The 15,480-nt window shown below is 51.0% G+C and overlaps 1 protein-coding gene across 22 annotated transcripts in view; it reads left to right on the forward strand.

Moving 5' to 3' along the window:
- The window catches only part of LOC122393742 (broad-complex core protein isoforms 1/2/3/4/5-like), a 39,656-nt gene that overhangs the window by 2,691 nt on the left and 21,485 nt on the right, over positions 1 to 15,480 (forward strand). For 2 of the 22 annotated variants that reach the window (XM_043390031.1, XM_043390028.1), the window contains exons 2-5: positions 5,482 to 5,673; positions 5,980 to 6,207; positions 6,582 to 6,897; positions 7,139 to 7,201. In XM_043390031.1, the coding sequence (XP_043245966.1) occupies positions 5,488 to 5,673; positions 5,980 to 6,207; positions 6,582 to 6,897; positions 7,139 to 7,201 (793 nt within the window). In that variant the 5' untranslated portion in view covers positions 5,482 to 5,487. The other 20 variants (XM_043390038.1, XM_043390041.1, XM_043390044.1 and 17 more) reach the window with 20 other exon arrangements.

Genomic DNA, 15,480 nt, shown 5'->3' on the forward strand with positions numbered 1-15,480 from the left:
AATTTCGCGACCAACCCCGGCAATATGCACATCATTGGAAAGAGCGTAATTTCCCAAACAAAAAACCCAAGTAACATTTTTCGATGGGGCCCACCTGGGGCCCACGGGACCCAATTGAAATTTGGGGCCCAATGGGGCGGCCCCTACGATTTTCTTCAAAATTTGCACAGACACTCTCCTGGGCCCCCTCTTCAATCTGGCTGAAGAAACCTACCGGGGAATCCAAAGGAAGGGGCCCAAAGAGGGCCCCAAAGAGGCCCTTTCTAAGTATTGCCCCTAATTTCGCGACCAACCCCGGCAATATGCACATCATTGGAAAGAGCGTAATTTCCCAAACAAAAAAGCCAAGTAACATTTTTCGATGGGGCCCACCTGGGGCCCACGGGACCCAATTGAAATTTGGGGCCCAATGGGGCGGCCCCTACGATTTTCTTCAAAATTTGCACAGACACTCTCCTGGGCCCCCTCTTCAATCTGGCTGAAGAAACCTACCGGGGAATCCAAAGGAAGGGGCCCAAAGAGGGCCCCAAAGAGGCCCTTTCTAAGTATTGCCCCTAATTTCGCGACCAACCCCGGCAATATGCACATCATTGGAAAGAGCGTAATTTCCCAAACAAAAAACTCAAGTAACATTTTTCGATGGGGCCCAACTGGGGCCCACGGGACCCAATTGAAATTTGGGGCCCAATGGGGCGGCCCCTACGATTTTCTTCAAAATTCGCACGGACACTCTCCTGGGGAAATTACGCTCTTTCCAATGATGTGCATATTGCCGGGGTTGGTCGAGAAATTAGGGGCAATACTTAGAAAGGGCCTCTTTGGGGCCCTCTTTGGGCCCCTTTCTTTGGATTCCCCGGTAGGTTTCTTCAGCCAGATTGAAGAGGGGGCCCAGGAGAGTGTCCGTGCAAATTTTGAAGAAAATCGTAGGGGCCGCCCCATTGGGCCCCAAATTTCAATTGGGTCCCGTGGGCCCCAGGTGGGCCCCATCGAAACATGTTACTTGGGTTTTTTGTTTGGGAAATTACGCTTTTTCCAATGATGTGCATATTGCCGGGGTTGGTCGCGAAATTAGGGGCAATACATAGAAAGGGCCCCTTTGGGGCCCTTTTTGGGCCCCTTCCTTTGGATTCCCCGGTAGGTTTCTTCAGCCAGATTGAAGAGGGGGCCCAGGAGAGTGTCTGTGCAAATTTTGAAGAAAATCGTAGGGGCCGCCCCATTGGGCCCCAAATTTCAATTGGGTCCCGTGGGCCCCAGGTGGGCCCCATCGAAAAATGTTACTTGGGTTTTTTGTTTGGGAAATTACGCTCTTTCCAATGATGTGCATATTGCCGGGGTTGGTCGCGAAATTAGGGGCAATACTTAGAAAGGGCCTCTTTGGGGCCCTCTTTGGGCCTCTTTCTTTGGATTCCCCGGTAGGTTTCTTCAGCCAGATTGAAGAGGGGGCCCAGGAGAGTGTCCGTGCAAATTTTGAAGAAAATCGTAGGGGCCGCCCCATTGGGCCCCAAATTTCAATTGGGTCCCGTGGGCCCCAGGTGGGCCCCATCGAAAAATGTTACTTGGGTTTTTTGTTTGGGAAATTACTCTCTTTCCAGTGATGTGCATATTGCCGGGGTTGGTCGCGAAATTAGGGGCAATACTTAGAAAGGGCCTCTTTGGGGCCCTCTTTGGGCCCCTTCCTTTGGATTCCCCGGTAGGTTTCTTCAGCCAGATTGAAGAGGGGGCCCAGGAGAGTGTCTGTGCAAATTTTGAAGAAAATCGTAGGGGCCGCCCCATTGGGCCCCAAATTTCAATTGGGTCCCGTGGGCCCCAGGTGGGCCCCATCGAAAAATGTTACTTGGGTTTTTTGTTTGGGAAATTACGCTCTTTCCAATGATGTGCATATTGCCGGGGTTGGTCGCGAAATTAGGGGCAATACTTAGAAAGGGCCTCTTTGGGGCCCTCTTTGGGCCCCTTCCTTTGGATTCCCCGGTAGGTTTCTTCAGCCAGATTGAAGAGGGGGCCCAGGAGAGTGTCTGTACAAATTTTGAAGAAAATCGTAGGGGCCGCCCCATTGGGCCCCAAATTTCAATTGGGTCCCGTGGGCCCCAGGTGGGCCCCATCGAAAAATGTTACTTGGCTTTTTTGTTTGGGAAATTACGCTCTTTCCAATGATGTGCATATTGCCGGGGTTGGTCGCGAAATTAGGGGCAATACTTAGAAAGGGCCTCTTTGGGGCCCTCTTTGGGCCCCTTCCTTTGGATTCCCCGGTAGGTTTCTTCAGCCAGATTGAAGAGGGGGCCCAGGAGAGTGTCTGTGCAAATTTTGAAGAAAATCGTAGGGGCCGCCCCATTGGGCCCCAAATTTCAATTGGGTCCCGTGGGCCCCAGGTGGGCCCCATCGAAAAATGTTACTTGGGTTTTTTGTTTGGGAAATTACGCTCTTTCCAATGATGTGCATATTGCCGGGGTTGGTCGCGAAATTAGGGGCAATACTTAGAAAGGGCCTCTTTGGGGCCCTCTTTGGGCCCCTTCCTTTGGATTTCCCGGTAGGTTTCTTCAGCCAGATTGAAGAGGGGGCCCAGGAGAGTGTCTGTGCAAATTTTGAAGAAAATCGTAGGGGCCGCCCCATTGGGCCCCAAATTTCAATTGGGTCCCGTGGGCCCCAGGTGGGCCCCATCGAAAAATGTTACTTGGGTTTTTTGTTTGGGAAATTACGCTCTTTCCAATGACGTGCATATTGCTGGATTTTGTCGATGTTATAGGCCTGAAATTGTTGAAAACGTTTATTTATGCCCCGAGGGCATACTCCCGGGCCCATATATTTGAAGCTGTTTTGTTCGGTTCAGGGGGGCGCTAGCCCCCTAAATTTGGTACCGTTGCACGTAAAATTTTGTCCTCTTTCGAATGACGTGCATTTTTAGCTGTTTTGACGGCTAGAAGTGGGGTTTTCAAAGTTCGTCGATTGTGCCCTGAGGGCATACTGTTTTTTGGGATTTGTGGCCCCCTGATGGATTCCCCGCATTTTGGCACTAGGATTTTCGATAGAGGACACCATTCTGCACCCAAGATACCTATAAGAAACAGGTAGGTCCGATGTTTTGAGTAAAGCCCAGTAAAGCCCTGGTGACGTCACTGACATTTCTTATATGGAGAATTTTGCCCATAAGGAAAATATTTTACATACGGAAATTTGTATTTCATTAGGAAAAAATACATTCTTTCAATTTCATCATGAAACTTATATAATTTAATTAAAAAACTTGAAATCCTTTGAGTGCTTGTCCCAACCCCTGCTATACCTTTGGTCACGTGACTTTCATGATAAACTTTGCGTTTTGCAATGTTATGACTTAAACAGAAGCAATAAATGTTACAAGCGTATTATTTATGATGTTTTAGGCAGCAATCGTGTAATAACACCCTTGAATTATATACATTCTGCTTAAAAGAGGTCACGTGATGTTACCAGATTGTGCTCGGACAGCATCTTCTTGAACTTCGATTTTGAGTACTTTTTACCTTCATTGAGTCCTAATAACGGAGGTTTTTAGTTATAAAATGAAGCAATGAATCTATTGAGGGCAAAATTTAATCATTTTTGCACTTTCAAGCCGGGCTATCCTGGCATGAACTTCGGCCGGTTTGTGTGTGAAGCCTAAGGTGAAGGGAAAACTTCACGCCCGGCTGACGTCACAGACCTCGGCTACCAAATCGTGTCCGGTGGGGGTCGTCTGCACCTCTCCACCAAAATTCAGCGAAATCGTAGGGGCCGTCGATCCCTGCTGAATCCCTGCTGAACCCCTGCTGAATCCCTGCTAACTTCCGTTACATTATTGATTTAGATTTTCAAAAGGGCTTATCATTATTTGCTGTGTTTGTTAAGTTGTCATGACCGTTGTAAACGCTGATGTGGCTATTAAGTGTTATTTGAACTTTGATCACACTGGTTGACAAGTTGAAGTGACATAATTTGATTTGGTTTGGTAGGTAAGACAATATATCCCATCTTTTACCCACCATTGCTTCTTTACTTTGCTACTTTACTTTACTTTTTGACTTGAATTCAAAGGTTTCAAAGGTAAAGGCTTAAAGTTTTTTTTTCCAAAGTGATTTCAAAATTAATGTGGAGTTTGAACTGAATAGGCAATAGCAGATTTGTAGCTTAAACTGAGACTCGCACAAATCCGAAGCTTTGACGCCTGACGAAATATCAATATGTAACAATCACTGAAAGTGAACATCCCACATTAACATTAGTTTTGAGTTGAGGTAGCCAAATTGGTGGCCATGGCTTGCGAATACTGGTTTGGGCACCCACAACATCGAAAAATGCCTTACTTCGGAGACAGGGAATTTCAAACCTGCAGTTTTTGGATTCTAAGGGGCTAATGCATTGGAATGCCCCTTAGAATTTGTGATGTCAGCAGAGATCTAATGATTTTTAAATCTTAGACTTAAGCCATCGTTAACGCATGGTGGTATACGCGGCTTTGTGTGTAACGTCTGCCGTACTTCAAGGCTGCCAAATTATTGCTTCCAAATAAAGTCGCGAGAAACAGGAGAGATCCAAAAAGTAAAAAGTAAAAGTCTAATATCTTGAAAACCGGTGACTATTTTTAGGTTAAATTTGGTAGATATTTGTTTTCGCTTTTTCTGAACAGAGCGACATCACTTTCATGCCAATTCATTAACTTTTTTGAAGGTGAGAAGGTATTTTCACTCCCAAAAGTGCCTTGTGCAGGAATGTGGTGACTTGTAGGGATAGGGGCTTGTGCAAGGATGCAGTGTCGTATAAGCCAAAGCTCAGCCAATCATTGTGCAGGCACTGCAGGGCGCAGGCTGTTTTGAACTAGGTACGCAATATGATTGTTTAACGTGTTAATTCACCTAAATAACGGAAGCATCAAGCACAGTAAGCTTCGGCGGCGAGCACTAGTCAGTACCCATGCAGCATCCACCTTAGATGGGATATAGTTTTTCTACATGAAACTGTTTTAAAATTGCTTTTGTTCAGATAAAATTATTTTCTCTTTTGATTATTTCAAGCTTAAAAATAAAACTATAGTACCTATAACATATGTTGATTAAAGTGGTCTACTTCCCTAACAGATGCTTTTGACCTGTCATAATTATGAGCTTAAGCCAGTCAGGTGCCAATATGCATTTCTTATTTCAAGCATCCTTGACCTAGTACCTATCTTCTGTGGCTATTGCTGCTGGGTACACAATCAAAGTAATGTTAGTTCATTTTTGTGTACACCTGTATGAATTCGCTTTGCCTTTGTGTTTTCTCTTCTTTTTTTTTTTGTTCAAATGGAAATATGTACTTCAGTTTTATCTGACTTATTGTAACAGTCCAAATTTCCAATGGTGTCATTAACTCATTTTCTTTTTACATGCAATTTACATAGGTGGATACACAATTACACATTTGACATGAAGATCTTTATCCTTTTTGAATTATTATTATTGAATTTTTTACTATTACTTTTATCTCTTTTAGAACACAATGGATGCCAACCAGAAGTTTTGTTTGAAATGGAACAACTTCCAAACTAGTGTAACATCTGTGTTTGACAATCTGCGGCAAGATGGAGAACTGGTAGACATAACATTGTGCTGTGAAGGAAGGAAGATAAAGGCCCATAGAATGATGCTGTCTGCATGCAGTCCTTACTTCAGGGATCTGCTTAAGGTTGGTACTTGGTGGGGTACCTAATGGTGATGAAATGGTTAAGTTGACTTCATGTAATTAGGCATTGAATATACAACAGGCTGATCTTAGTGATCCTAAAGCTTTCGAGCGCTATATTAGCATTTTTTCTGGTGATGTGAATGCAATTACCTAGAATGATGTGCTCTCTCTGATTCTCACACATTAAACACATAGCTGCTACCTACTCAATCTATTACTGTTATGACCAGTAAGAACTAAGATGGCAAATAAGTGACAGCAAAAACAAAACTTTCAAAATGACTGTCTTTGTGTCCACATTCACAGGAGAATCCATGTCAGCACCCTGTGTTCTTCCTGAAGGATGCCTCGTTTGTCGACCTGGTGGCTGTGGTGGAGTTTGTGTACAAGGGCGAGGTGAATGTGACACAGGGACAGCTGGCCAGCTTCCTCAAGACTGCCGAGATGCTGCAGGTTCGAGGACTAGCTGGAGATGATTATGTGCAACCAGGAACACCTTCATCACAAGTGCCCACGCAGCAGAAGCAGCACAAGGTAATTGGGAAACAGGTCATCAGGCGCCATGCACGCACATGGTGGTGGACTGGTGTCTTCAGCTGTTCTTTGACTGTTGCTGTCTGCTGCAGCCACTGCGTGTCATAATTGACCCCATTTTCGCACACATTTAAGGTTTGATGCTGCTTTTTCAATGCGATTTGATTTACTCCCTAACTAGGTGCCAAAGTAGTAGCAATTTATTTCACCCCACTATGGTTGGCAAAATGTGAATTCAGAAACCAGTTATCATGGAAAAAGTGTTTAGGGATTCTGTTAGCCAATCGGTAGTGCCCAGAGTTGCTGTCAGGTGTGTAGTCTGCGCGATGCGTGCATCGCTGATGTTTTGTTCTGTTGCCTCTTCTCGGCTGCAGCCGCCTCGGTCGTCCGCCTCGGCGTCAGGTTCCGCGGCACAGAGTCCGTCGTCGGTCCGCGGGCCGGCGGCGGCGGCAGCTGCGGCCGAGCAGCCGTCCGTGAAGAGGCGGCGCGTCTCGGCCGACGGCTCGTCCGACTCGGGGCCGCTGTCGGCCGACTCGCAGCCGGCCGAGTTCGGCGTCAAGCTGGAGCAGCCGGACGGGGAGGAGCCGGACGCCGGCTTCGGGCCGCCGGCGCCGTCCGGAGGCGGCTACGACATGGCCGGCTACGAGGCCGCCGACGTGGCCGGCTTCCTCAGCTCCGTCGCCGATCAGGGTCAGTGCTGGTGGCGCGAAGTGCGGACCACGACCGGCGTACGATCTATGACCTGGATGTTACACTTATTGTTAACTGCCTATCCACTTATGTGGTCATCGTACACAGTTGGTTAGCTTTTCATTCCTCGTGGCTCCTTAGGCTGGACGTAATTTGCTTCTCGTTGCGTAGTAACCTTTCATATGCAAGGTGTTGTGAGCATCGTCTCTCTGTGTCTGACGTGCACGCGTGTGTTTCGCAGGCGGCGCCGGGGACGTGATACAACACTCGTCGGCAGGACCTTCGGACGAAGGAGCACAACAAGGTAGGCAGACTGCGGAAATAATTTCATTTTGGGTTTCGGGATGCTCGCTCATTCATCAGGTTGTTACTTTTGCGAGAAAGGGCTTTGCGGGACACGGGATGCTCTTTCGACGTGTTATATCAACCACGAAATTGGTGCCTTAGTAGTAAGTACAATTAGTACATTTTATCGACCGCTTCAAGGGATATCTTTATCAAGTATTTCTCCATTGATTTATTTATTCATTCATTTATTTGTACAGCTTTATACTTACTGTACTGGGAGATTGGAGCTGTGTTGGCACATTTGTGTGCCACATGAGGCTCGTGATCCGGAAACCTTTGTCTAAAAATACCAATTCGTGGCTTGGGAGAGCAATATATGGTTGGACTGTTGCTTTTACCGGATATGGCATAAAAAATGAGAAGTAACATATTTGAAATAAAGGTGAACTGATACCACCAAGAGTTAGGTCTCATCCGGACGATTTAGCAATATTAGCTGGGGCGATGCCGATGAATAAACTGCAAATCAATGTCAACTCTCCGTAATGCTGGCTGATGATTGAACATTATTATTTGGCTGTGTTCTGGCTGAAATTCCTGTCATTTGATAGCACATTGTGGAAGGACATTGGTATCGTCTTCTTTAGTTACAGCTTATTTGGAATGGGACTAATTATGCTCGGTTTTTGGCCTATTTATCTGTGCGTCCTCTCCACAGTCCGACACACTTCCTCGTGCGCTCCGATATACCACTCACCAACTGATTGCCCAGTATCTCCGCGTTGATTTAGCTCCTAGTGTGTCGAGACCAACGACACTGGTCAGTAGCCTGTAGGTTGCTGTCCAGTACAATTTCGAAGATGGCCAGTGCCATTTTGTCCAGATGGCTTGGCACGCTAAGCCAGTTAGTTGCCGTTGGAGACCGCCCACGGATGTTGCACGGTCAGGCGGCCACAGTCCTTTCTGTCAAAACCCCTGGAGTTTGTTACGGCTACACTGCCCCGGCCTGACGCGTTTCGCGCCGATGTGCCTTCATGGCATAAAATTGTTCTTGACAGCCTCGACAGATGCTTGATCACGGGAGGCTTTTCTGCTGCGTTGTTGATGTCGTTCTGTTGAACCTGTTCTGTGTAGTAATTCACCGTTGTGATCAGGCCGCGGGGAATCATGTACAGCTCTGATAGTGTTGGCCATTCATGCTTCACTTCAGACCATTACCATCAGCGAGTGACCCGACGTCCTGGAATATTAGTGTTGCGGGAGCTGAACACACTCAGACTCGATGCTTTACTGTATTATCGGCAGAGGCCCAAACAAGAACCACAGAGCCAACCGCTCGTAACCACGGTCTCCCTGCCTCTCCCGGGCCGCCGACCGCCCAGCCAGCGCCAGCCCTCGACCCCGCCCGAGGGCCACGCGGCAGGGGCGGCGCCGGGCGCGGCCAGCCGGGGAGGCGCCACGGGCGGCGCCAGGCATGCCACAACGGGCGGTCACAGCCGCCCGTAACACCCCTCCCCCCTCACGGAAACAATCATACATTGAACAATGCGACACTTACGACACGCTATTTACATTACAACTATATACACAATCACAGCCTTCACCACCTCCACCACACTCATAGTCCCGCCTGGAACCTTTCAGGTGGTCGCGACACTCGGCCTGATCTGGTCACGTATGACATTGGCGGCAACATTCCCCTCTGAGCGACGCCCACATCACCAGATGGGCCAGCTCTCCCGAGTAAGTGCATTAGCGGCACCTCGAGCAGAACGCCATGCTCGTTACCACAGTCGCTCACGGGATCCACCCCCACGGCCTCACCACGTCCATTTGGACCACTCGGATCCTGAACTGGCCGCAAGTCGGTCCGACGAGGGATGAACTCCTTGAGGTCGTTGTGGTGCACGACGCGTGTCTTGCCGCGGACGTCCTGTATCCGGTAGGTAACTTCCTCCCCCGGTGTGCCTCTTCTCTCGACGATGGTCACCGGTCCTTTAAACGGCAGACCCAGCTTCGGTTTTCCTCCCACAGCGGCAGTGTGGTCTCGTACCCACACCTTCAAGCCCGTTGGGTACGCGGTAAAATTGAGTTTGCTGTCATGGCGAACCGCCATTCGAGCAGCTGATTGGGAGGAGGCTCTCCTCACCTGTGCGAAGACCCGCTTCATGTTCTTCAGCCGTTTGTTCAGGAAGGTTTCAGCTGGTATTGCGACTTCATCGGTTCCGTACATTACATCCAAAGGCAACCGAGGCTCAAAGCCATGGATCATGTAGAAAGGTGTGTGACCGGTGGTTTCGTGGAGGGAAGAATTGTAGGCCATGGCGTATGATCTGGTACTTTCGTCCCAGTCAAGGCCCTGGCTGTCGATGTATTTCGACACCATGTCTTTCAGGGTCCTCATGAAGCGCTCCACCATCCCGTCGCTCTCAGGATGATAAGGCGATGTTCTAGTCTTGTGGATACCGAGCCTCTGATACAGCTCACGCATCATCAGAGATTCGAATTGAGCGCCCTCTCTCACTCAAGTCTGTCAGTTCTGGTGACAGGGCTTGTTGCACCTCCGGTTCCACCTCTCCAGGATCATGAGATGGATTACCTCCATCTCCACAGCTCGCCACATTGCAATCGGCACAGTCTGCCCCGGGACACAAAACACACAGGGCGTCTTCACCGCCCCCAAACGCAAGGAACGTCCCGACATCAGAGCCCTTCAAGAGACGGACGCCCTCCGCTCCGACATTCGTCAACCGGATAGGTATGGTGCCATTGGAGGCGATCACCACCACAGCCCGTGGAATCAATAGATCCTCACGCTCCGCCGTGCGGCTTGGCTCCATCATCCCACTTACCGAGCCTGCTGACGTCACAAAAGGTCCCTGGCCATCAAGTCGCTGCACCACTGCTGCTACCGTTGTTACCGAACGACCTGGTAGTGTTACTGCATCGCCAAGAATGACTCTAGCCCGCGGGGGACGGATCTCAGGGTATGTTGGAAGTGGAATCGTCATCCCTTTCATACGGATCACCCCCTTCTCATCGTCAATGATAGTTCTGTTTTGGCAACAGAAGTCACGTCCAAGGATCACGTCATAGACCAGCCCCGACACCACAGCCAGTCGTGGACACACAATCGACTCCTCCTCCACCTGGATAGGGACATCACGGAGCACCTCAACGATGTTCAGGGGGCTACCACCAGCTCCCTTCGCGGACCGCGTCGGGGTGGTGGCCTGACAAGCCAGTTCCGTTTTCAACCGCTGCTGGAGCCCATCCCTGACCATGGAAAAGTCGGCACCCGAATCGACCAGCGCCCATACTTCGAGGCTGCCCAAGTGGACTCGAATGGCTGTTGCAGTTAATCGGGACTGGATACACGCAGCCGGCTCTTGTCCCACAGGGCCAGCTGCCCCTAGTTTTCCGCCGGCTTATCAGATGGAAGGGCTTCCCTCGACATCAGCCCCCGACGTCCACCCATTGCTGGAGGCCCCTGCTGCAGGCGAGAATGGCATGCCGCCATCCAGTGCCCAGCCTCGCCACAGAATAAACAAAACGGTTGGAGCGGGGTGGCAGCTTGTACAGCCGACTGACAGTTGCTCCGAATGTGACCCTCCTGCCCGCACGAAAAACATTTCACCCTGGTGGCTCTCGGTCCAGTTCTCGGCTGACCACGGCGTACCACCGGGCAGTCACGCCGAAAATGGCCGGGGGCACCACACCCGTAACATTTGACAGCCTCAGGCAGGTGGTCCGTCTTGGCAACGGCGAACGCCTCCAACGAAGACCGCAGCTGGCCGATCTCCTGCTGCAGCTGAGCTATCCTTGCATCCTGCTGCGACCCACCTCCTACCTCTGCATGAACAGCTGACGCTACAGCACCCAGGGGAAGGGGCCCAGTACCTGTATGCGTCGATGGGTTAGCAGCGCGTACCGCCTGGACGACCTCCTGGCGTTTATGCAGCTCTCGGATCACCGCTACAGCCGCAGACAGTGACTCAGGATTACGGTGGCACAGTTTCGTCTGGAGCCACTCATCCCGAAGTCCACATATGAACCGACTCGTCAGGGTTTTCATCACGAACGCCCTCTCTGCATACGTTTCCTCAGGACCTTTTCCCTCCCCTGACGGACCGGTAGAATGAGGGAACGCAGCCCGCCCCAGTCTCTTAATACGGTCAGCGAAGCTCTCAGCTGATTCCCCCGGCGACTGGGAGGCGCGCCCCAGCTCGGCCTGCGCCTGTAAGGGCTCGATTGACCGACCAAACCGGACCCCAAGTCCTGACTTTATCTCAGAGTACGAACTGTCACCCTGATACAGCGAATGCGCATAATCGAGTGCGACGCCATCCAGCAGAGGCAACAGCCGCTTAACTCGCTCAACGTCTCCGAGTCCCACCGTTAACGACTCGAAACGAGATATCCACCGCTCCCAATCATCTGTCTCTATACCCGCAAAACGAGGGGTTCGCGATACCAAAATAGTGTCGTTGAAATCCATGGCCAGCGGAAACAATTCACCAAATTATTCAAAACTGCACCCAGGCGGACCGCCTTATTCCTAACGTTCCCCTCAGAACAGAAAATATCATCAAATGAAATTAATGAACTCACCCTTTGTCGTCTTCTGCAGTCCTACCGACCGCGCCAAATGTTGCGGGAGCTGAACACACTCAGACTCGATGCTTTACTGTATTATCGGCAGAGGCCCAAACAAGAACCACAGAGCCAACCGCTCGTAACCACGGTCTCCCTGCCTCTCCCGGGCCGCCGACCGCCCAGCCAGCGCCAGCCCTCGACCCCGCCCGAGGGCCACGCGGCAGGGGCGGCGCCGGGCGCGGCCAGCCGGGGAGGCGCCACGGGCGGCGCCAGGCATGCCACAACGGGCGGTCACAGCCGCCCGTAACATTAGTATGTAGTGCTGCTAAGCGTTGATACGTGATGTTTATGGAAGTTTGCTGAGTAAAATATTTCAATAGGAGCCTTGTTGTCGTACAACAAAACTTGCCGGCAGCCTGGGATGAATCAGTTTTTCCTTTCCTCGGCGAGATCTGGCCGTTTGATTTTCTGAGCTCTTATCAGTTTCGGTTTTCAGCGCGATTAGGCGATCGGTTACTTGGTTAACAGCTTGCGAATAAGCGCCTTGCTCTTGCTGTAACTAGGAAAGTTTGCCAGAGCTTCTTCCTTGTGGTAACCAGCCATCCATGCTTGGATGCCACAGACCGACACTATCATCCCAGCAATAGCATCCAGTACCGTTTCAGCGATTATCAAACCAGCCGTCTGTCGTTGCGTCACTAAAGATTACTCGCTCGTTTGCCATTGTTGACACTAGGGCAGTGCCCCGATGTCACTTCTAAGAGCTGACCTCTGTGCTTGCTACGCAGTCGAAATCGGCCGTTCCGTTAGGTGTTTGTGATACCTGTGATTTGAAAAGGTTTGATAAGTGTTGCTCTCAGCGTTCAATATCCCCGTCCTCCGTCTTTTTTCTGCTTTTCTATTACGTCAGTTAAGTTCCCCGAGGACCTCTCCAAGTCAGCTGCTGAGCTACATTGCGGCGAAGGGCTAGCTTAGCTTCGCGCACGCCTAAGAACGGGAAAGGGGTGATCAATACACAGCCACTAAATCAACAGCAGGTCCAGGATTTGAGCGGACCGTGGCCTGCTCAATGCTCATGTAAAGTGTGAATTTTGTATGCGTTCTGCTCTACACGTAGGCAGTTGATCGCTTTAAAGATGTTGCTGTGCCGATGCCGAATGGATGGGCACATGCTTATATGATCAAATCAGTCGACGGTCAGTTTCCAGTGTCCAAAATATATTCATCTTTGACAGGTAAAAGCCACTAAATGCTATTAAGTGTAGCAGCTCGTCGTGACGATGTAGCCGGCCGACGCGATGGTTGAGACTCGGGTTTGACTGAAGGGTAGTGCAGGTTTCCCTGTGCTGAGGGGTAGGGTTAGAGGAAGAGGAGGAGTCCTGTAGCTGGGGCCTTGGGCGCCATCGTGTGCTGAAGAGAGTACAAATAGAAAATGACTCGTATTACTCGTTTGGAATATTGATTATTTTACTTGCAATTGTCGAAAAGTATGAGCTAAAAATGCGCCCGGATGTTTGATCCTGTTTTAAATGTCGTGGCAAAAACGATAACGCTATGTGCCGACGTTCTTTTGATGAGTATCTGCAAGAATCGTAAGGCCAGAGCGTAAGAACGCTGGCCACGGCCCGGGTTACCCAGATATTGAGTGCATTGCAAGCATTCTTTGTGGACGCTGTATCGTCAGGGAGGCAGCAGCATACTCTGTACATATTCTCAACGAATGAAAAATATCATTATTTAATTTTCCGTCGTCAATTTTAATCAAAAGGGTCTCGAGAGGATCCACAAACCTACTAGCACGAATCATTCATGACGCCTCATACTGAAACACTTGTATGCCTTATCTGGCCGTCTCTCCCTGTGCTTTCACTTCATGGTGAAGTGGGTTCATCGCTAAATTAATTATGTTGGTTATCTTGCATTGTCTTGGAAGTTGTAACGTCATAATACATAACATTGGGAGCTCATGGATAATGATAAATATCGCGAGATGAAAACTCGCTGTGGCAACCGTGGCGGTTGTCCGGTTACAAAGTGCTATAAACTGGTGTTGAGACATCACGCCATGCAGACGGAATCAGCGCTGCGACTCTGTGGCCTGGCCTCTCTGTCGGCGTTCGCTGCCGATCTCGGGGCTGAGCTGCGGCGTTCAGGCCCGGCTCGGCGCCGCCGTCGCCGCCGCTGACGCAGCGCCCCCGGCCCGTGTGTCTGTCGGCAGGCGGCGGCGGCGGCGACGACCGGCGCTGGAGCTGCCCGGTCTGTGGCAGACGCTACCTGCACAGTATCTCGCTGAGCCAGCACATGTCGGTGCACCGCGGCGACACCACCTGTCCCATCTGCGCCAGGGTGTTCTCGCGCGTGGCCAAGCTGAACGACCACCTGGAGCGTGTGCACGGTGTGGCGCGGCGCGGCCGGCGCTCGCGGCCCGGCGCGGTGCCGTCCTCTCCGTGCGCGGCCGGGCCGGCGCCGTGACGGGCCCCTCCCGTGCTGTTTCAGCGGCCGAGCACGTCTGCCACCTGTGCGACAAGCGGTACACCAACCGCTGGTGCTATCGCATGCACATGGACATGCACGCGGGCAACACGCGCTGTCCGCACTGCGCCATGGTGTTCCGGCGCCGCAGCCACCTCAATGTGCACCTGCGAGTGGACCACGGCACCGAGCCGGCGCCGGACCGGCGGCGCCGTCCGCCGCGCCTACCGGCCGATAGCTGAGCCGCCGTCGCCGCCGCGCTGACCGCAGCCCACCTGTCTGTCCACAGCGGCGGCGGCGGCCGGGGCGGCGCTGACGGGCAGCTGGCGATGCGCCCAGTGCAATCGCGTCTATAAACACCTGTTCTCGTACCAGTCGCACCTCAAGGTGCACCGCGGCGCCACCACGTGTCGGCTGTGCGGCCGCGTGTACGCGCGCGTCTCGCTGCTCAACGCTCACATGGAGACCAGTCACGGCATCCAGCGCAGGAGGTACCACGTGCAGCAGCCGCCGGCGGCCGGCGCGTGGCCCGCAGCTCCCGGCCGGCCCGACAAGGTCGACACCGCCGGGGTGACTGACTCTCGACCGTGATGCCACGGATGTGCCATATGGGTGGCATTATTGCGGTCGGATGATGCTCACGCTGTGCTGAGAGCGCCATCCTCTTGGTGTTGGATGGCAAACCTGGGGACCGGCCGCGGCTGGTCCGTATTCCCACTCTGGAGAATACGGACCATATGTCCGTAGTGCGGTCTGCCCGCTACCAACTGTCCCATCGTTGTACGAAATGCATGTTTCGCTGTCGACTGATTGGAATCAGTCAATGACATAATGTCGGTTCTTTAAGTTAATGCAAACACATATTGCATGTATTCATACTCCGAGTCCGCGTTGTGGGATGCTAAGTAATCGTGCCCATGAATGTGTTTTCTCATCCTCAATCCATCTATGCATGGATGTATGTTACAAATTAGTCAGAAAACTGTTCCCACAGTTAATTATAAGGGTAACCAGGATGGTTTAATGTATATTTGAATCTCACGACGTGAACAGGTGTTGTCATTTTTATAATAAAGAATACTTCCGATGCTCATTACGTTTGCAGCACTGGCCTTTGGGTTCATAACTCATGCATAATTAATCTCAAACATTAACCCTATTAGTGGCAGGGGGGGGGGGGTTGTTTTTATCCACCCCTCAGGTTTTTCGGGAATATCTCCAAAACCG

Source organism: Amphibalanus amphitrite, unplaced genomic scaffold (assembly GCF_019059575.1).
Source record: "Amphibalanus amphitrite isolate SeventyFive unplaced genomic scaffold, NRLGWU_Aamphi_draft 000551F_arrow, whole genome shotgun sequence".
Lineage (NCBI taxonomy): Eukaryota > Metazoa > Arthropoda > Thecostraca > Balanomorpha > Balanidae > Amphibalanus > Amphibalanus amphitrite.